This window comes from Oryzias latipes, chromosome 22 (assembly GCF_053564925.1).
Source record: "Oryzias latipes strain Hd-rR chromosome 22, Olatipes_Hd-rR_3.1".
Classification (NCBI taxonomy): domain Eukaryota; kingdom Metazoa; phylum Chordata; class Actinopteri; order Beloniformes; family Adrianichthyidae; genus Oryzias; species Oryzias latipes.
This window is the reverse complement of record NC_136258.1, coordinates 27,666,894-27,689,455: the sequence shown is the minus strand read 5'-3', so window position 1 is coordinate 27,689,455 and position 22,562 is coordinate 27,666,894. Positions and strand designations below refer to the sequence as shown.

Genomic DNA, 22,562 nt, shown 5'->3' with positions numbered 1-22,562 from the left:
AGAGGAGGAAAAGCAGGGATGCAACTTTTGGTTCAGATAAAATCTAAAAAAGAAAAAAAAGTGTCCTTCCCTTTGCTGAATCTGTGACAGCTTTCAAACAGCGAGTCATCTGAAAGCCGTCGCCTGCGGAGGTGAGGGCTCATCATGGGGAGGAGGAGGGGGAGGAGGTGAGGCGCGGAAAGCGAGGACAAACGCAGGCTGATGATCCCTCTCCTCCTCGCCGCGCGGCGGCTTTAGGGAAGCAGCCATTTTGAAGGCGGCTCCTTCATTTGCGAGATGAAAGCGGAACAAAACGCTGATTCACTCGGCACATCTGCACGGATCCGCGCCCCTTCTCTCTCCCCGCCACCCCAAGGTTGGAGATAAAGAGTTGCACTCCGGTTCCTCTGAGCGCGTGCAAGGTTGTTACGATATAGGAAGGGCGCCGTGGGGAAAGGGAATCAAAGAGTCAGCTGATGCTGATTAGTGACTTCTCACCTTCTGCTCCTCTGCCTTCATGTTTTGTGATTCAGCACAACCTTTGTGCAGAAGATGCAGCCGTTTTATTTTAAAGGTCTGGAGGATCATTTTAATAGATCAAAGCAAAGGTTCAGACTCTCAAGAATGAAAGTGAAATACTTCATTAAGTGGTTAATTAATAGAAAATAGGGAATTGGATTTTGTTGTTTTAGAACGTGATCAGACTTTTTTCTCCTTCTCTTTTGGAACCGTGAAGGTCCTCAGGGAAGAAACCAGCAGTCATTTTCAAGGTGGAACACAAGCACGTCGAGCTGGAACAACATTTCTATCCTTGAGGCAGGAAACATTGATTTTCAAAATAAAAGATGTAGAGTAGACTCTGCAAAAAAACAAAACAAACAAACAAAAAAGAATGATTTTAAGTTTCAGGAAGAACACAGGTGAGGCTTTTGAGAGCCTGTAATGGGATCTTACGGATCCAGGAAGACAAAGCAGGCAAATAAAAGCCTTTATTAGATTTTGATTAAACAAATTGACTTATTTCACAATTTAGAGGGAAAAAAATAGTAAAATTGATCTAGTGTCTGAATTCGGAACTAAAAATTACAACATTTCTGGATTTTGATTTAGTTTTGCGAAGTGCAGTGTGGAACATAAGGGAATAATTTATCTTCTATTTATCTTAGTTTAATTAGAATTTAACCCTTTACAGCAGATTTCAACTGAGAACTGAGGTGCATTTTCATCACTTTAAACCTGTGTTTCAAACTTCCGTTTCCTCTGCGCACATTTTTCTTAGAAAAATTGACCTGGAGAAAAAAAGCTCTCAAGTGTTTGCTGCACAGCTGCATGTGTGGAGTTTGCACACATGATTTGCTGCAATCTACAGATTGCAGGATGTCCAGTAAAACAATATTCTGTCCTGTTTCCATCAAACCATATCAGGAGTTACCCAGTTTCTGTCAGAGTATTGAGGTTTTCTAGTTAAGTCTTCTGAAGATTAAGAAAGCGAACATTTTTGAGTTAATTTTGATTAAAGTTATGTCATTTCAAAGACAGTGCAGTTCAGACCTCCACCAGCAGGTGTCAGTGTTGACTGAACCCTTGAGAGAGCTGCTGCTCCTTTAGATGAACAGGGAGGAGGCCCAGCTCAAAAAAGAAAAGCACCCCGCCGCCGGTGCTGGTGGGGTTTTATGTGATGGGAATTGGCTGTGGAAATGCTGGGCGGGGCCGGATGACTGCTGACCTTGACGAGCTCGTGGCTGCAGCTTATCGGACGAACGAGTCGAAGGAGGAGGAGGCGGAGGAGGAGGGAAAACCCTTGAGGGATGTGGGGAGGAGGGCACGTTTAACATTTGCTTCGCAGCTGCCTGCTGTGGTTACATCATGGCTGACAAGCTGGAGTCCGGCTCAGATTCCCCGCTCTTCCGGGGGCCGAGGAGCATCGTGATGTGCGGGACGCGGCCGACTCGAGGGCCCGCCCCTCAACTTCACAGCTTCAAGCCATCTCCTCAGAAACATGCAGCACTGTAGCGCACGATGCTTTGACAGACACGATGTGGACATGCTTGTTGTTACCATGGTGACCAGTAAAGTCAACTCTCCGTTGGAGGGTACATGCGTTCCGCGTTATTACGGCCATTTTGGTTCTTGTTTGAGTGGTCTTTTGCAGCAAGAAATCATTTCGCAGGAAATATTTGGCGCAGGGCGAGTTCTAACAATTTCAGAAATTCCTAATTTTGATTCCCAAAATGTGGAGGAATCCGGGACTTTTTCACCGGCCATCCTGTTTCTGAAGTTTAGGTTCACTGATGACAAAATGTGTTGCAGTTTCCATTCTCCTGGAAAGTAAAGCGTCTCCTCTTAGTGAATAAATGCAGCAAAAGTCTTCGTCACATGCACCCATATGGATGCTTGTGGCTGGTTGGGGAGATGAGTCGCATCTTAAACTCCTCCCCTGATCATCTTTTGATCTATTTTCAAAGTGTCTCCAGTGGTCTTTTAATGACCAACATGATGCTTTTAAGCAAAATCAAAAATCCTGCGTCATTTTCGTAGTTTCTACAGAGCGGTAGGAGTTCATCAGACTTCCCATCATCCCTTTATTTACACTCTCTCCTGCTAGCTTACACCCCCAAATTACACAAAAATGGCGAAAAATATTGGAGCTATCCAGTCGTACAGTTTGGATCCAGATTCCGGCTCAGACGAGCAAAACAAAAACGTTCATGATCTTGTCGTCTACGAGTGGATGCATCAGAATGGAGCTGAGCAGGGAGCTTTTGGCTTGCCAAAGTAGCTTCGATGTCATTCTTGCAAGCTTTCGCCAACATTTTTTTTCATCTGCTCCTGATTCACGATAATCTTTAGGCTCAGTTTTCTTTATGTATGTCCTCCATGTTAAGAATAACGCCATAAACATGATTTTTGTTGGAGTAAGTGTTGATCCGTGACTTGTTGCTCGCAGTATCCCTGTAGAAAAAACCTTGATATTTCGTGTGGCCCACCTGCGTGCCCCGCACAGGTTTGCCCATTTTTCACCGGCAGACAGCCCATCTCCACCTGTAAGGCTTTAAACCCCCCATTTGAGCTGTGGACCTGGAACAAAACACTAACATCTTTCTGTCAGAGGGATGGAAAGGTGGCCCAGATCATTAGTGCCCGCCTCCGTGCTTGACAGTAGGGATACCACGATCAAATGTCACACCATTGAACTGAATCACGAGGAAAGCAAACCGTTGCTACTGCATATGTTTACAAGTGTCAAACAAGCGTCTAACTTTAAGAAGGACTTGTTTTATTATTACACTGGCCTTAGTATACACTAAATTAATTGCTTCCTGCTTTTTAGCGTATTTTCTTTGGTTTTTACAAATCATATATCAAAACCAAACTGTGACTCGTCGTACTTGACAGGTCGTTGTACCGCGTTTCCTTGAATCCCAGGTTCCTTTTTGTCATTCCTGATGTTTCTTTGCGTTCACTTCATAAATCTCGCCTGCTCTTTTTCCTGAAGGACTTTTTACTTCAAACCAAACACAGAAAACCCCAGTGACTCCTCGAAGCCACTTTAGCTCAAAGTCCACTGAAAACACTGACCTTCATTAACAAATACTAAAGAAGCAACAGCGGTTGCCGTCTTTGCTTCGGATGGGCTTTTGTGCGGTCCGGTGAACATTTGCAGAAGTGTTTTTTAAATCTGGACGGCACACAGCAGCTTATCTGCACCACGTTTCTGCTCTGAATAACAATGAGTCAGGGCGATGCTTCAGAGGAGGAGCCGGCTCCAGTCTGCTGTTTGAGCAGAAAATTATTACAAACTCGTGATGAGGAAAAAACCCTGCAGACTTTTAAAACCCGATTTTTACCAAAAAAATTAAAGAAATTTAACGGAAGCTCAAGATTATGTGAGTTCATGATTTAAAGCACCCTAGCTATAAATCTATTGACCATTACATTGATGGATTATAATGACTGTTTTATTCTGCATAATAATGAAATAGATTTCAGGTTGTGCTTTGCTTCTCTTTTTTGATTTGGGATCTAGAGACGAACATGAGCCTTCAGGCTGCATTGGTCTTCAATCAATTGATTCTAGATTTTGATTTTTGGTTTTGTTTCTGAAACCCGATTTAACGCAAACAAATTCCGAACAGTTAAAACCAACCCACTTTTCATTATGACTGAAAGAAAAAATAAAACTTGTGCACTTGGACATCCAAAAAGTCAAACATGATAGAACTGCAATGGAAGGAAAAGATGTTATTTTAGAAGGAACAAAATCAAACATATTTAGCATAAATAGACTTAAAAAAGCATTTTAGGGACCTGAAGGTTTTCTAAATTGATTTTACATTAGGAGGAAAGCAAAATTTGACATTTAATTGTTATTTTACTATCCTAAGAAGATAAATCTCTGAGTCTAAAAAGTAAAACTTTGTGGCAGAAATGTAACCCCTTTACATATTGAAAATGTTGTTGGTGTCAGAAGTGGGATCAGATTTTCATAGCGGCCCTCAAACCCTCAGAAACACCGGTAGGAGAGAAAGCTTTTAAACACGATATAAACTACTAAAATAAGCCCCTAAAGCAGCCGTTACTTTTTAACATACATCACTGATTGATCCTGTGAGTGAAGAGCATTTAGAATAATTAATAATCTACAGATGCCATCCAGGCGGGATACTTTCTGGACAGGTCTGATGCAGATCCACAGTCACACACCAATGCAAATTCACACCTAGGGACAATTTAGAGTAACCACTAACCTATGAAGCAGGTTTTTATTCTGCTGGATGTCTAGTTGGTTGAATGCTATTAACCCATTGTTTTCCTGTTTTTCTTTATAGAATATTTCCCCATTTTGTGCCGCTTAACTGCTATAATTTTTCTGCTATTTTAACCATTCAACTATTCAAATGTTCGGCTCGTTCAGCTTTTTCCAGCTGTGACTTTTGCTCCTTCAAATCCTTGAACTTTTCAAGATATTCCAGGATCTTTGGCCTCCATTGAAACACATGGGGAATCCTTTAAAGCCTTTGGCTCTTTCTGTGGTGCAGAGGCTCGCCGGTTCGATACCCGGCGCAGGCATTTTTCACGAAAATATCAATTGTTTGCCAATTATTTTCATTCAGCAATGTAGAATTCAAGCCTGCGTTTTCTTCTGGAAATGCAGCTCCCTCTAGTCATTTAATTGGTATTTTATTTTGTTGGAGATTTAATTTTACTTTCATGGTTTAGATCCTAATTTTTTTAAGTGTTTGTTTCTTGTAAAGTTAGCGGAACATAGTTCTCATGTAGAGTCTTTGCCATGTTGGTTTTTTCCTCATTGAAATCCGTCTTAATATTTACAATGGTACACAGTAAATGGGGAAAAAATGCAGATCTTAGGTAAACTCCATCCCGTCTCCTGATTGACTCCTGCTGTGTCCGTGGATGGAAGCCCAGCTCTTTCTCCACCCCTCTGTCAGCTCTCCAGGCTGCTCAGCTGATGCTTCCAGGTGCTGAGCGTCTTCTGACTCGTGGTGAGGATGTTCCCGCCGTTCTCGCGGCACTAAGACACGTCCGCCGAGGCGTGACGAGAAAATGCAGAGCATGAAATTAACTGTGGCTCCTGCTGAAAATTCATCACCCCGCGCTGGCAGAAGGAGAGCGGCTCCTTCAGCCAGGCCTCCCAGAGATAAGTGGCTCGTATTTCTCCCTCCTTGATGGGAGGAGTTCAAATAAATCTCGTTTTTAAGCAGGCCGAGCTGGGCCGGAGCGGACCCCAGACGCCGGAGCTGGATTCCCGCGCTGCAGACGGCCCTATTGACTGCAGGGGCTTAAATCTGAGCCCAAACGGTCTGCCCCCGCCCCTTTGACAGGCAGCAGGATGGGCCTCAGTGAACTGAGTAACGAGCTAATCATGAGCATCCCGCTAATAAATAGGCCCTGTTCATAGTCCACTAATCCCAGTCATTTAACCCTGGTGTGGCTGCAGAAATCAATTACTGCAGCTGCTCTCTGGGTGCGGGAGGGGGCTGGCCTTGTGCCTTCACACCTTCAGTAACCCCCCCTCCCAAAAAACAAAGCAGAAAAGCAAACTGAAGTTTAACCTTCAATGAAGAAAACCACACATCAGCTGTTGGGATCCCGTCTACAGTCGGGATCTGCGTCCGATTGATTCCCGCTCCCTGTGATCTGCTGCCTTTGCGGCGCGGGGGGTGCTGCAACAAAAAAATTTGCCATCTGTGCTTAATGACATCTGAAAGCTGAGGCTGCAGGGAGCTGGCTCAGAGTACCCCCCCATGCCCCCTCCACTTTACCCCAAACAGCCAGAAGACTCACTAAACTGCTCTTTTTGCCGGCTGGCTCCTCCTCTCAGAACCCCGAGCACCAGGTCCGGTGACACCAGGGGGTTCAGCTGTGAGCTGAGATCATCTCCTGATGCTGGGCGAGACCCGCTCCACCAGGGTTTAAACATCTGGATCCAGATCAGCACTAAAACTGCAATGTTTTTATCTGTGATTTCTGGTGTTTCTTGTTTTGTTTTTTTAAACCTTCTTTAGCTTTTGTAGTTTGGGCCAAAGTTTTGCAGAAACGTCTTCACACCAGAGGTTTTCCTAAAAGCAGCTTCTGAACTCCCAACTTTCACTTTTCACCTCAGATTTCAGCAAAACTTCAAACGTTTCACTAATATTTTCATCTCTGTGAAAGGATGGAAATGTAAATTGAGTCTCCTTAAAGAGGCTCAACCTTCCTCCTTTTCTGTATCTGAGGGTTTAATGGGTTTAATTGTCAACGGGGGGGGGGGGGGGGCTCCTCCATGACACTTCCTCCCGCCCTGTACTTACCATTCCTGCAGAGACCGGGGGGGGGGGGTGGTTTGTGTCAGTGTTGTACCACAGATCATCCCCCTGTGTCTTTCAGTCCCTGCTGCCCTCGTGTGATTGGACCGACCGCGCGTGTTTTGGGGGGGCCGTGGCCAGAGGCAGCCAATCTCCCAGCACCAGTTCTGTGGTGATGTCATCCCTCAGGCTGTGGGCCCGCCCCCCCCTCCCCTGAAAGGGTACTGATTACTGGAGCAGAGCTGAATGAGGAAGAGCGGTGATCGATCTGATGAAGACTGTGATCCACTGCTGCTGCTGAAGATGATGATGATGATGGACTTCCAGACGCGATCAGGACAGACTGCGGTTCTCGTGCGGCTACAGTGATGACATAACTCCGCAGATGCCGGCCTGCTGTGATTGGTCGGCTGCAGTGGAGTGAGCTGTAGCTCCGAGCTGGTTATTGTTTCTATAGGAATCTACACCTGAATGCAGCGTGCAGCACATTTGCTTCCTGGAACGCAACGCAACCCCCGACTTTCACGCAGGAGGAAATTCACGCCGCACACACATGGCACACGCTGTGGGTCTCAGAGGTCAGACGGCGGCGCCACAGAGCCCACAGGCTCATCTGCAGATCTCTGGTGGCTTGTTTCTGTCACTGCTTTGTCATCATCGACCAGATGACACTCAAGTCAAACGATCTTGTGGGACGGGTGCGTGCATGTGTGGGTGTGTGCACATGCATGTTGGGGGGGTGGGGGGGTGTTACAGAGGTTAAGGGGAGCTCATTTCACGCCTTTTTATTTGCCCAGGTCCCAGGAGAGGAACTCTCTATAAGCATTATCACTTCCAGCTGCTTCAAATGGGACAGACGGGACACACACACACACACACACACACACACGCACACCCCTCAACAACAAGCAACTAGCATAATAAAATGGATTATGCCTTAAGGGTGTGTACGGGGGGGTCAATAAATGAATACTCTGTGCAAACCTGGTGTAATCGTCTCTGCAGGCTCAGGAAGCTGTTATTTATTATTTTCAACCCAAGTTTTTCCAAAAATAACATTTCAGTTGTGCTTGCGTTTTTGTTAGACACACACAAAAAATAACTAATCAGTGTTTAGTATAGAAAATGAACTTAAAATGACCTGAAGATGTACTGATGTTGGCAAGAAAGAAAAACCAAACCCGTCTTGAGAGCAAAAACTCCCTGAAGTTATAAATTCAGACTTAAATGTAGGTGTACCAGCAGTTAAAAAAACAGAATCTAATTTAAAACTAAACTGGGCCGTGGATGGAACCCTGAGGGACACCTTAACTAACTTTTGTATGTTGAAAACCCACCCGTATGAAAATTGTGTTTCTGGTGTTGTTAACATGTCCTAGTGACATTTTTCTGATGATGGGGGACATTTATAGAGAAAAAATGAAGCTCATAATTGCATTTCTGAGAATCTTTTATTCTAGTTGTTGCGAATCAAGAGCAGATTGAAAAAAAAAATGATACTTGTGTCATAGAAAACACACTGGTTGGGCCACAAGCTCTCATGTAAACATGTAAACACAACGCTCTCAGCAACGGGGACGGGAAGAGGGGGCTGGGTTGCGCCATGTCAACAGCATGGCTCACAACTCTGAGGTGAATTTCTAATGACCTCCTGCTGCTCTGTCCTGACACAACCCTGCATCTTATCCTTTGTGGCTACATAGTCAGGCAGTGGCTCAAAGGGTCGTACCCAAGATGAGGTTCATCACGGGAATCGAATCTTGGTTTCACTAGCACCAGTCCTGCATGCAGCCAACTGAGCTAAACGGTTTAACGTTGTAGATCATTTCTGGCAAAGATGTTGACGGGTTCTTCTTCTGCCGTGGTCAGGTGCACCGGCGATCGGCGGAGCGTCTTCGGGACTTGTGCTGCGCCAACCGTGGGACTTTCATCAAAGTGGGCCAGCACCTGGGGGCTCTGGACTACCTGCTGCCCGAAGAGTACACGTCCACCCTGAAGGTGCTCCACAGCAGCGCTCCTCAGAGCAGCATGGAGGAAATCCGGCAGGTCATCAGGGAGGATCTGGGCAAAGAGGTGACTTCTTAACTCCGTCTGGAACTCATGGCCACTTTTTTCTAAACTCAACCTTTTTCCTTTCCGTTTTGTTGACCCTAAATCTGGTCCTTTCATAAGTTCCCAGCTTTTAGTGTATTTATCTCCTCAAAAATATGAAAAAAAACTGTATTCTTCTAGTCCAAAACATTTTGGTTTTTTTATTTACATTTAGACAAGTTTAACAAGATTTACACCCGACTGAACATAGTCGTTTTTTCCACTTCAGGCCATATTGTGACCATGACAACAAAAATCCTCTTTATGTATCTGTCATTTGCGGAGAACGCTCGAGCATTTCTGAAGTTTCATTCGCCTTTGGTTTATCTTCTTTACTTCTTTTTCCTTCCTTCCTTCCCTTTGAGGATTAATGAAAGATTACTCACTTGCATGAAAACACAAAATAATCCACATATCAGAGTGTGAGTTTTTAATATCGGAAAGAAACACTCTGAAGATCTTTCCATTCGTTAACGATCACGCTGCCTCATGAATGCTCATCAGAAATCTTTTAATGCGTCTCTTACTGTGTTCCCTTTGCTCTTTGGTTACATTTGTGCCTGTTTTTTGACCTTGAATTCAAGAAAAAACACTCCTTTAAAAGTGAAATTACACATTTTTTAGGGGGTTTTGGTGCACTTTGTGTGGAAGGCAGGCACATAAAAACCCAGTAAAATGAAGCCAAAGTGGATCTGTGGGACGCTGTGTCCTTGTTTGGTTTTGAAGGCTAATAAAGCTGCTGTTATTACAGAGCGCCGTATTGCCGCCGTGAGGCCTTCAGGGCCTGCAGGAGCTGAGCCAGTCATTTGCTTACACACAGGTTCTTGCGCTGCTCCTTCTCTTTGTGTGCGTCAGAGAAATGTGACGATTAATACATTCGGTCAGTGGAGTCAGAGTGGAGAACATGCTGTTCCTTAGGACACTTATGTTCAACCTTTAATCTTTACCGAACTTCCTTCTTTTCTCAGCAGAGGAGAAAGCGGATAGTAAAAGTCTCCTCCTTTTTATTCTTTTGGTTTAGTGCTAGAGGGGGGCCTAAAGTAGCTTCTGTTACATGAAAACACACAACATAAGGCTTCACACCACTAAAAATGTTCTGTAAACTTGATCATGTTTTTTTTTATTGTAGATAATCTGCAGTAAAAGCTTCCTATAGGCAACCGTAGTGGAATAAAATGGAAATTCGCTCCCTGTGATACCCATGTTTTTGGTGATTTTAACACATTCTTGTGACATTTTCCTGATGATGGAGGACATATATAAAGAGTAATTAGATTAAAATAGCATTTCTGAATATTTCTTTATTCAAATCAATGTAAATCAGGAGCAGACGAAAAAATGCTGTTTGATAAAGAAGTGGGTGTTTTCTCCTCCAAGCTCGGGTCCTCTACCAGAGGCCTGGGAGCTTGAGGGTCCTGCAGTATCTTAGCTATTCCTAGCATGGCGCTTTTCTGGACTGAGAGGTCTGAGGTCTTTCCAGGTATCTGTTGTAGCCACTCCTCCAGCTTGGGGGTTACTGCCCCGAGTGCTCCACAGGCACCACTGTCACCTTCATTTTCCAGGCTTTCTCTAGTTCTTCTCTGAGTCCCTGGTATTTCTCCAGTTTCTCATGTTCCTTCTTCCTGATGTTCCCATCGCTTGGCACTGCCACATCCACCACAACGGCTTTCCTCTGTTCTTTATCCACCACTACAATGTCTGGTTGGTTCTCCATTACCATCCTATCAGTCTGGATCTGGAAGTCCTACAGGATCTTTGCCCTCTCATTCTCTACCACCTTTGGAGGTGTTTCCCATTTTGACCTTGGGGTTTCCAGTTCATATTCTGCACACATGTTCCTGTATATTATTCCAGCCACTTGATTGTATGCTTTACCTGCCAGCATCTTACACCCTGCAGTTATGTGCTGGATTGTTTCAGGCGCCTCTTTGCACAGCCTACACCTTGGGTCTTGTCTGGTGTGGTAGATCTGAGCCTCTATTGCTCTGGTGCTCAGGGCTTGTTCCTAGCCATTGGTAGGACTTCTTGATATCAACCACTTCAGTTATGGTCCGGTGGTACATCCCATGCAGGGGTTTGTCCTCCCATGAGGATCTGTCCTCCAGCACTGTATCCTCTGTTCTCCATTGCCTGAGACATTCACTGCCTCTTTGGAATTGTTCTTAAGTGGTTTTACTCTTACCTTACAGATCCACACTTTTATGTAAGTATGGATATGTGCTCTTCAGGAAACCTTGAAATAAATCGATGGGTTCCCCAAGGGTTGATTTTAGGTCCAATACTTTTTAATTTATATATGTTGCTTCTTGGTGATGTAATCAGGAGACACAGCATTGACTTTCACAGCTATGCTGATGATACACAGCTTTACATCGCCGTGTCTCCTGATGACCTTGACCCTTTTAACACTCTTTTAACCTGTATTTTAGATATAAAGTCATGGATTGCAGAAAACTTCCTACAGCTTAACCAAGACAAAACTGCAGTTTTAATAATCGGTTCTGAAGACAAGAGAGAGATGATTTTACCACATCTTCAGAACCTTAAACCATCTCACTGAGTGAGAAACCTGGGCGTACTTTTTGACTCTGAGCTAAATTTATCCCACACATTAAGAATGTCGATGTCGAGTCCGCCTGTTCCTCTCTCTTGCCAGCACAGAGATGCTGATGCATGCTTTTATTTTCAGTCGTTTAGGTTATTGTAATGCCCTGCTCTCTGGTTTTCCAAAAAGTCTGTTTCAAATCTACAACTATTGCAGAACTCTGGGGCACGAGTTCTGACGAGGACCAGAGGGCGGGAACACATTACACCGGTTTTAAAGTCGCTGCATTGGCTCCCTGTGCGTTTCAGGATTGATTTTTAATTATTTTAATGGTTTATAAATGTTTTTATGGTCTTGGGCCTTCTTATTTAAATGATATTCTTTTAAAATATGAGCCCTTGCAGACCCTGAGGTCCTCCAGTGCTGGCCTCTTAGTTGTTCCTATGTGTGGACCAAAACTTATGGTGAGGCTTCGTTCTGCCATTACGGTCCTCGCCTGTGGAACAGTCTGCCCAGTTTGCCGGAGAAGCTCAGGGCCGCAGAGACCGTAGAGGTTTTTAAGAAGAGGCCCAAGACCTACCTTTTTAATTTTTTATATATATATTTATATTTTATGCAAAATATGCCCTCTGTGTGAAACTTAGTTTTTACATTTTTAGCTTTATTACGTTCTTACGTTTAACATTTTTCAGCCTTTTGCTTCCTTCATTTTCTGTTGCCGCCGCCGCCGCCGCCGTCTTCTCTGCCTCATTTAAAAGCAAAAAAAACGGCCTGCAGGGAGTCAGACGTTTGACTGATGACCGTAGCGCTTTCTCAGGCAAACAGACTCGCAGCGTTGAGCAATGTAACTGTGAGCATCGATAGATTTCACAGCTCGCAGGTTTAACAGTCTGCTGGAAGGAGTTTGTCTTCTCCCTCTGAAGGTAAAGTGGATTTCTTATCAGTTATACTGTTAAGACTTAAAATATTAGTGTTCAACTAAACTACGGTATTCCTTCTTTAAACTTTTTTTTTTTAAATCAGCAGTTTTATTTTTCAATTTAAACACCAAAGTTTGAGCTGGAATCACATTATATGTCATCTGATCTTTGTTTAAATCTATTCTGTTGTAATATTTATAGAAATAAAAAACATTTGAAATTATTTTCCTTAAAATCAATTCAATACACATCACTTAAATAGTAAAATAGTAGCTGGAAAGCTCAGTTGGTGAAGGACTGGGACATGGGAAAATCAGGGTTCGATTCCCAGGGTTCGCAGTGAGCATCATCATGTGTGGGTTCAAGACCCTTCGTGTAACTGCTGATCACAGCATGTTTTAGTCATAAAGCCCAGCAGAAACTGGACTAGTTTGAGCAGGAGGTGCACAGAAGCAGTTTAGTAAAGTAAGCAGGTCAACAGATATTCACACATTTAAAAAATGTTTTTTGGAAATAGTTAATGAGAATTAAATGGAGAGCCAAGGGGCCGTCTACAAATTGCAAGCTCAGGGAAAAAGTGATCCAAAAAAGTCATTAATGTCTCAAAAACAACCAAAACAATCATTCATGCAACAATGTTTTAAATGAAAGTTTTTATTTTTTTAATTTTTAAGAATGTTTATTCTTTATTCTTTATTCTCAAAAATGTTCAATAGTTCTGAAGATCCCAAAGCTACAATCACCAAACCTTCTCACATAACCAATTATCATCTATTTTTACTAGTTAATAGTTAACTATTTTTCTAGTTGATCTGTTTTTACTTGTTTGTTGAAGTTCTCAGTTTAAGTGTTAAGTGATAAAAGGTTAACATAATAAAAGATGGGGAAAAACTTGGATCTGTTTATTGAATTTATTCTTTTTTTGTGTTTTCAGATCAGGGCCAACGGAATTATCAGAACACAACAATTGTAGACAATAAGTTGAACCTTTAAATAAAGTTTCATTTTATTAATTTTCCTAACCCGTTTTTGTCCTTTTCGGGGTCACTGGGCTGCCGGAGCCTAACCAGGACACTTGTGGGCGAAGGCGGGGGACATCCTGGTCAGCTCGCCAGTCTTTCGCAGCGCCACGATTACACACCCATACACACTCGCAGTTACACCTAGAGCAGGGGTCGGGAACCTATGGCTCGCGAGCCATATATGGCTCTTTTGATGGTCACATGTGGCTCGCAGACAAATCTTTAATTATAGTTTTTTTTTTTTTCATTAGACCAGTCCTTCTCGGGCGCGATGCGATGCCAGAGGCGCGCAGTAGTAGCGGTGCTTAGAGAGAGAAATCTGCGCCAGCGCTATCAGTTACTATTATCTATTATTTCACAGAGTTTGTACCAGCTGGAAACTTGTGAATTGCCGTGCCTAAAACTGCGCGCTCCCGTCTCTGAGAAAGAGCGCGCAGATGCGGGGACGGGATGTGTGAGGGAGAAAGCAGAGGGTGGGGGTGGGGGGACAGCAGGTGAATCGCGCAGGGATTATAAAAACGTAAAACCCGCTGCCCGTCACTCACTGCAGCGTGTGAGTGTGTGTTTGGCTCCCCGTCTGCATGTGAGCAGTCTTTCTCACATCTACAGAACATTCAGACCTACGATCACGTTTAAAGTTTCAACGCCTGCACGAAGCAGAAACTCACCACGGATCAACCAGACTAGACCATCAGCAAAACTACCACGAGAAATACTCATCATTTATTAGCAACAGAATAACAATGTTATTAAAAAGAATCCACAGACTTATTGTACTTTAAAAATGTTGAAATTAAATCAAATGCACACATTCACTTGTATATTTAGTTTTAAACATATTGTCGCGGACTGAGTTGGATGGCTGTTGGGCCGCGTTAAAAGTTCTGGAGTTCATTGAACGCGTCAAGCAGAGATCTGATTGGCTCTCAGTTCTGTCGCTCAGCCTGTTGTTAGGTAGTTTGGACCAATGGGGTTCAGCTATGGGCCGAATAAGGGAAATGGGAGGGCTGCAGCGGTAGCAGGGGAATATAAAGTTGGGAGAAGCGCTCTCTCTCGTCTCGGCGGGAGAGATTCAGGAGTTGCTGAATTAATTGAACGGCGTTTGTTGCGGTCTGCAGTAATCGGAATAAAGAACTTTAAAAGAGGTTAAGTCTCCGTGCCTCAGTGTGGGGAAGGGACACTACATTATTGTATGGCTCTTTCGAAATTACATTTCAAAATATGTGGCATTTATGGCTCTCTTGGCCAAAAAGGTTCCCGACCCCTGACCTAGAGGGACAATTTAGAGTAACCGCTTAACCTATAAAGCGTGTTTTTGGACGGTGGGAGGAAGCCAGAATCCCCAGAGAAAACCCACGCATGCACATGTAAATAAAGTTTATAAATAAATAAACTTTATAGACTTTTAAAAATATTTCATGACTATTGGAGATCTTATGAAAACATAAACTTGGACTCCTCTGCTACGGCTCGCTGCTGCCCCCTGTGGGTGAGGTGTTTTGGCTATCTCATCCTTTTACGGAGAACCAATTTTTTTTCTTTATTCTTGAAATTCGAAGCGGTCTTTTTCTGTTAAAAACATAGTTCATCTCTTTTGCCGTATATTTTTGTTTATATGTAGTGAAGTTGTTCCAGCTGGATGCAGATCCTCATGTTCTCCTGCGGCTTCTTCGCGTTTTCAGAGATGCGCTCTCCTGCTTCAGCGTGCAGCATCACTGAGCTGAAAAGCCGCTCGGGTATCCTTTTGTACGCAGAGAGCGGCGGCAGGATGAATCAGCCCTCCTCCCCTCTGAGTGGCTGGAAAAGAAGCAACGCTGATGAGCTGCACCAGGCGGCTTCGGAGTCGGGGGCGCAGCTCCAGCATCGTTTCCGTTTCGCTGCACATGCCTCTTTCTTAAAGCGCCCGGTATTCTCCTGAGTGGAGATGGCGTGTGGAGCCGTGCTGTTTTCAGCACCATTTGAGGCGACATATGTATTCCCGCTGTGCACGGATTGGAGCGCTTTGCCGCAGTTCTGGCTGCCGTATCCTCTCTACAGTGAAGCTGCTGAAAGGCCAAGCCTGTGCAATATGGTGTTTAAATAAACAGGATCCAGGAGAACCGCGGCTCTAAACTGAAACCGGGGCGTGACACGACACGAGTGCATGTTTAGGGTGTGGGCGAGGGGACATCTGTGGATGCGAGGTTTCAGGAAACGGAGGCGGGTTCTCGTGACCAAACTGTTTACGTCCAAACAAGCCAAACAGTGAACCACGAGGTGGTCTGTGTCGTAAATGATCCAACTATTGGAGATCATGCCTTCGTGGTCAAGGTTGCTTCAAAGGTGCTTGCTGATTGGCTGCTGGTAATCAGTGCAGCTTCAGTGCAATCAAACAGGATGTCTGCTCACCATCATTCTGACATCTGTCAGGTAGTGACGGCTTCTGCTTATCTGCAACTCTTACATTTTATCAAAAATAATGACTAAATGATTATAAAAAGAGTCTACGGATTACCTTTAACTTCAATGAAAAGTATGTTTTTTTGTGTTTTTTTCTGATGATGGAGGACATATATTAAGAAAATTCATCTTAAATCTGCATGTCTAAGTTTTCTTTATTCAAATCATTGTGAATCAGGAGCAGACAAAAAAATGCTGTTGGAAAAAGAAATTTACGGAACCCGTGACCTGACATGGGTAATAAAAATAATATTTCGTTCCAACGAAATAATAATTCAGGTGATTAGTTATTCATGAACACGGATGCACTACGGGGTGGCTGTGGTGCAGCGGTAGGGCGGTCGACCCATGATCGTAATATTGCAGGTTCGATTCCCGCCTTGCACGCCCATGAGTCGAAATGGCCTTGGGCAAGACACTGAACCTCACCTTGCCTCTGGTGGGAGGTTGGCGCCAGTGTTCGGCAGCGGAGCCGCCGCCAGTGTGTGAATGTGTGTGTGACTGGGTGAATGGGTCTGTGACTGTAAAGCACTTTGGGCCTTGTAGGTAGAAAAGCGCTATATAAGTATACACTATTTACCACTTATGCCATGTGAGCAATACTTGGCAAACGAGCCCCGGCTGGCTGGCAGACGGAGAGCCGCTGCGGTATGGGTAGGCAGCCAGCTCGGGCCTCCTGAATCTTATGATATTTTTCTTATTTTCATCTTATTTAAATAGATCCCCTAGTTTGATTCTTGTTTTTATTTTTCCCTTCTTGAACTAATGTGGGTCACAGAGACACGGATGTAGCGGCAGAAAGTGGCTTTTGCGGCGGGCGGAGTGCGTACCGGGATGTGAGTGAACCCAGACATGGGTAGGTGATTCCCAATGCTTCTGTAGAGCTTTTTAAAATAAATAAATCCGATCTCTAAACATCCTGTGTGTCTTCCATGCATTGTAATGAGACACACACAGACAGAGACGTGGAGGTATCTGCTGTTAATCAAAGAAATGCTCACATCCGTGTTTATGAATGACTTATAACGTGAATTATTATTTTGTAGAAACAAATTAATCATTTCTTTTACCTATGTCAGGTCCCGGGCTCCGTGGAACTTATTTGTGACATAGAAAATATGCTGCGTGGGCCACAAGCTCCCTGCTTCATTCTGATGCATCCACTGTACATCCGTGAACGTCTCTGTTTTCCTCGTCTGAGCTGGAATCTGGATCTAAATGTACGCATGGATAGCACCGATATCGCTCGCCTTTTTATTTTTGCATCTGTTGTGGCTGTAATCTAGCGGGAAAGAGAGTGAACAACGGGATCATGGGATATCAGCAGAGGCTTACCTTCACGCCAAGAGTCCCGCCCACAACTCAAAGGTCAATTTTCGAATGAACTCATGCCGCTCTGTAGAAAAACTATGTCCTAGAAAATTGCACAGGTTTTTTGATTTTTGCCTTGAAATTACATAAATATAATTAGGGACGCTTTGAAAATTATTCAAAAGATGATTTGATCATTTTTTGAAAGGTTCGTTCGGTCTTTTTTCCTCAGCAAACTCTAAAACTCCTCAAATCCTTGAGTTAGACAGAAAAAAAATGTAATTTTTTGAAAAACAAAGAGTATTTCCCTTTATACAGCTTAAGTTCACATATTAAAAAGAAAGTGGTTGAAGTTATTCGTGAGACTCTGTCTTAATTCTAGTTACTTTTTAGTCAAACTGGCTTCAAGCAGAAGTCAAATGGTTCTTATAGACAATATCCAGTCATTATTTAATAATTGCTGTGTGGATACTGTGAAGATCTTTGTCAATGTTAATGCAGTGTTTTCCTGTGAGGTTTATGTTTTGAAGGTCTGAGGTGCTTCTTCACTATAAGTTTTATAACTGTGGAGACAGTGGTGGAGCCAGAGACTTTTCCTGGTTTAGCAGTAACAGTTTAAACCACTTTTTTTTTAAGATAATTTATTGAAGTTTCCAACAAGAAAGTTTTCGTTCTGTAAATTCAGGTCAAAGTTGTTCATCCTCCGACGACCCGTCGCAGGGCAGAAATGTTACCGCTAACCGGTGTGCTGAATTATTAAAGGCTTGCTGACTTCCAGAGCAGCTGAAGGCTGCAATGCCTGCTGGGAAGAAGATCAGGAACTCGCTGCAGAGCCACGGATGAGGATCATAACGCACGGGCCGGGGTGTCGGCTCTGAGATGCAGAGAGCAGACAGATATGAAGTCTAAAGGTTCTTTGGACTTTGGAAACAAATACAAAGATCAGGAGAGAGTCTGTGCAGGAGGAAAGGACAGCATGATGAGGAAATGAGCAGCTGAGCAGAAGTATTGGGGACCAGGATGGATTCAGGGATAGACAGTCCGCTGGATGTGGTGAATTTTCCAGAAACTTTGTTCTGGAGATCAGGATTTTTCTGCTGCCTGAATGAGTTTAGAAAACAAAGAAAGATGATTCATCTGGAGCTAAATTTCAGAACGTATGAATATTTATCACTAAGGGGCCTTCTAACAGAGTAATTACAGCCACAGAGGTCCTAGTTTTCAAAAAGCAGCTAAAGTCCCACACCGATCATTTTTGGATCTATTTGCCCAGTGGTCTTTCAAAGGTTGTTTTTAGACAAAATAATAATAAAATATCTGTGTCAGTTTCCAGGACATAGTTTCTGCAGAGCAGCAGGAATTCATTAGACATTCACCTCTGAAGGAACAGGCATGCGACACGTGTTCAAAAACACACTAAACGCGCTTTCTTGGGCTCACACTGGACAAGCAGGGAGGGGCTTCTTCTTCTTTTCGTAATGTAAGAGACTTGGTGGAAAATGTCAAAGTAGTGCAGCAATCTTTTTTTTTCACACCTCTATTCTGATGTATGAAGGACTTGGTGTCAGAGAATTCACGTTGGGCACAAAGTGCAATTATTAATTACCCTTCCATAATGATTTTCCAACAGTTGTGATGCCATCCATATGTAAAAGGGCTCCTCCTGATTGTTCAAATGCATAAAGGGATTTATTTGATTTGTTAAATACTTCAAGCTGCCATAAGATTGTTTTAGCACATTTTGCCAACTTTTGCGAGATGCCTATTGCACAGCTTGATAATGATAAATTTGCAATCTATTGTGCAGGCCTAGTATTAAAAATGTATGTAGCGATGCAATAATGAAAGAAAAATCCAGAAATGCGTATTTACATTGACTTTATGGAATTTGGCAACTTGAACATTTGGGTAAAGTGAACGTAGCTTCAGTTTTGGGTGGGACTATTGGAGCGAAGCAGCTCCACCCCCCCCTTCCCTTCCCTTCCCTGCTGTTGAGAGCGAAAAGGTCAGAAATGCATTTTTGAACTTAATTCTCTGTCCTCGATTATCAGAGAAAGTCCACTTGAACATGATAAAAACACCAAAAACACAATTTTCCCTGGAGTGGCTCTTTAAAGAGCTCTTATAGATCTGATCAGTTTAACTTTTTTGTCCAAAACACTTTTTCTTTCTTCAGATTTTTTTGTTTAATATAAGCGACTTGTCGTAATTTCAGGCAGGCACACTCGGCAGTGTTTTACAGGTCACTCCCCTAGGGCGGTTCAGTCAATTAACTCACCTGCTCAGCGTCCTATTTAAGCCCAGGTGCGCAGTTGTTCGTTCTCTTTCTTACCTTCAGCGCTCATTCTTCGCCCCTCCCTCCTCCCCGGCTTCCACCTGTGGGCTCCGTTAAGGGGGTTTTTGTTACCCGAAAGTTTTATGGAAATTATCTCATGGAATTGAACGGAGCCTTATGCCAAAGGAAAAAGATGTGAAAATTAAGTATGTGAAATAAATACTTCTTACTGCAAGAGTTGTCTGACTGAAATTGCATTTAGAGAAATGAGAGCAGATCATGTGCTCTGGTTTTTATAACTGCCCTGTTATATACAATGTTAAAAAAGAAGATTTAATTTTTTTTAGTTTATTAAATGTGCAGCTAACTAACACAGACCCAGAGACGGAGAGAAGCTTTATCAGTTGTTTACATTCCAAAACATTGTGTGTCTGGTTGCCATGGCGATGTAGGTGTGACCCTTCTCGTCTGCGACATGGTGCTCTCTGTGAGCTCTACCTCTCAGCCAGTCACTCCGTGATTCAGGGACATTTCCTGAGAACTTTCCTCCTCCTGGTTCAGAAATGATGCATGGATGCGCAGCATCTTCAATTATTATAAAGAAAAGTTTTCATTTCAGAACCAGACTGATCCATCTGCTTATTATTTTGGCATAAGGAGGAAGACGAGAAATCAGCTCGTTTGATTTTTGTTTGGATGCTAGAACATCTGTTTACCACTCCAGATTCATAGTTCCAGCAGGAACTCGAACGAGAAAATGGTTCAGAAACGCGTCAGACTAGACTTTTAGAGGAAAGTTGTGCTTTGTTTTGGTATTTTTGTGTGCCGTTTCCGCTCTGTGAGAATGTTGTCGCAGCTGTGGCGGCCCTCCGCCCTCAGGCTTACTCGCCACCTCTCCTCTGTGTGTTTCCAACTGCCGGGCCTCAGGGGCCTTTTTCATTTGTGCCATAACTCATCTCAGGGAAACGAATGCATGTCACTGCAGGTCCGGGGCCGGGCGCACGATTACCATGTTTATTAACTGAACATCTGAGATTAACAGGAGCGGCGACGAGGCGGCGTGTCGCTCCGCAGGCTACAGCCCGACACTCGTTTTTTTTTTTAGCTGTGCCTATCTGAATGGGAGAATTCCTGGTGTTTGGATTTCTCAGGGATTTCTCTGAGTTCCCACCTCTGCTGAACGTGACAGGCTCATCTGGAAAAATTACACTTGTCTTTAACCCATGAAGCCACTTTTGGCACCTCAGATCCCCCCGGATGCCGGTCGTGGGCAGACCCTGTTGGGTGAAGACAATTTCATTCCATTTAGCATATTTGCATAATGAATAACTCAGCTGTTCCCCTGCAGGAGCTCCTGGAATAATTTATCATCTGATGGCGTCTTCTGCAGGGCTTATGTTCTACCTGAACCTGACGTGTTCAAATTAGCCTTTCTTCATGCTACACAACCAGCAGGGGAAACACTTCCTCACGGCACGGTCTGAAATTTAAAACCAGATGTCCTGCTTCAGGCTGATAAATACTCTGCTTGTTAATGGAGAAGCTGAACTCTTGACTCTATTTTGACTACCATAGAGTAAATACTAAATATAGTTCAAATAGTTTTATTGTCTGTTGCTAAAACTATATCATGTTCTTCTGGCGTTTTTCTCATGATGGAGGACGTATATAAAGAAAATGAAGCGGCATCATCATAATTGAAATGTCGAAAAAAACTTGATCTGAATGGACTTTAAAGGTGTCATAAAAATCTAAACCATATTTATAACAACTTAAAATATGAATATGTGGCAGGTTGAATGTAGACGCACTGTTAGAAAGTGCCCAATATTATTGGGATGAAGAGGTCAAGCAGTTGAAAAAACATTCCTGCATACGTTATACATTATTTTATATGTTAAAAACATTATTAAAAAAAAAACAGATGACCGTAATCAGTCCTCTTCAGTTATCACTTTACCAGGAAAAGTCTGCATCAGCGTGCCACTAGTTAAAAATACAGGTTTCTCTAACTGAAGAAGTTATTTTCTTTCTAAAAACAACTGAAGGACAAATGAGGCTCGGAGAAAAAAGTATCCAAGCAAGACTTTTGGATCATTGAACTCTTGAGACTAAAGAGGAGCTTGTTGATCTAGTTTAAATCTGTTTTTCCTTTACATTCTTACTGTAAAGCTGTTTTTATGTCTTAAAAAAACTTTATCTTGTATTCCCTGTTTGGAAATTGGGTTTGGTGTCTCTCTTACGACCGTCAGATTGTAAATGTATACTTTTCTTGAGAAAATTTCTTCCAATGTCTCCAGTTCTTCGAGGGTTTAGGCGACTCAAACACATCCTGCATTCTAAAAACAGCGTCCCATTTTGTTGCAGGGGTTACATGTTGACATTTTGCTTGTTTTCATGCTTTTTTACGCAGCTGTATTGATTATTACATACCCGTAGGATAGAAAGTCAAAAGGATCAAGCGTTAGATTGTACTCGAGCACTGTGAAGGCATGACTCGTGCTGTGTCTTGGTCAGAGGAGGTGCCCCACGCTTGCTTCTCCCTCCTCTCTGCACAGATTTGTTTCCATGAGACCGGCAGCCTGCAGGCCAATTTAGAAGCTGTACAGCAAACAATAAGTCAGTTCTAATAGCTGAGAGTCTCTTGGGGAGCCTTTTTAACCTTCAAACCCACACACTAATTACTGCGTGTGTTCTGTGAGTCCACAGAGACGAGTGGAAGCTAATGAGGGACCACCTCTGTTCAAGGGGCGCCTTGGGATCAAAGCACTCAGCTCTGTGTCAGAGATATGTGGATCCGTAAGGAACTGAACGGGCCTGAATCAAACCGCAGACTTCCTTCTGGGTTTCTGATGCTCTCTGTGAGCACAGATGTCGTGATCACGTGTGAAGCAGCGTCGGTCGGTCAGGTGTTTCCAGCACCTGAGGCTTTGTGTGTCTAAACACCGTCATCTTTCTCCTTTAACGGCTTTTATTCTTTGCTCAATTCTGGTTAAAATTCATGAAATGTGCTAAGATTGTCTTCTGCTCTATGGAGGAGGCTTTGTGCAGACCTGATTAGTGATTGTGTTCATCATAAAGCTTCTCTCCAGAGTCGCTATCCGACCTCCTCTGGTGTTTGTTTGGAACATCTGCACAAGACAATTTGTGAGCCTTTTTAGGACAAGGCAAGTC

The 22,562-nt window shown here is 43.4% G+C and overlaps 1 protein-coding gene across 2 annotated transcripts in view; it reads left to right on the top strand.

Annotated features, from left to right (window-relative positions):
* adck1 (aarF domain containing kinase 1) overlaps positions 1-22,562 on the top strand; it is a 55,365-nt gene that overhangs the window by 10,532 nt on the left and 22,271 nt on the right. The window contains exons 1-2 of one of the 2 annotated variants that reach the window (XM_023951725.2): positions 7,258-7,483; positions 8,655-8,858. In XM_023951725.2, coding sequence (XP_023807493.1) covers positions 7,451-7,483; positions 8,655-8,858 — 237 coding nt within the window. In that variant the 5' untranslated portion in view covers positions 7,258-7,450. Of the gene's footprint in view, positions 1-7,257; positions 7,484-8,654; positions 8,859-22,562 lie in introns of those variants that run through there. The other variant, XM_004082423.5, reaches the window with a different exon arrangement.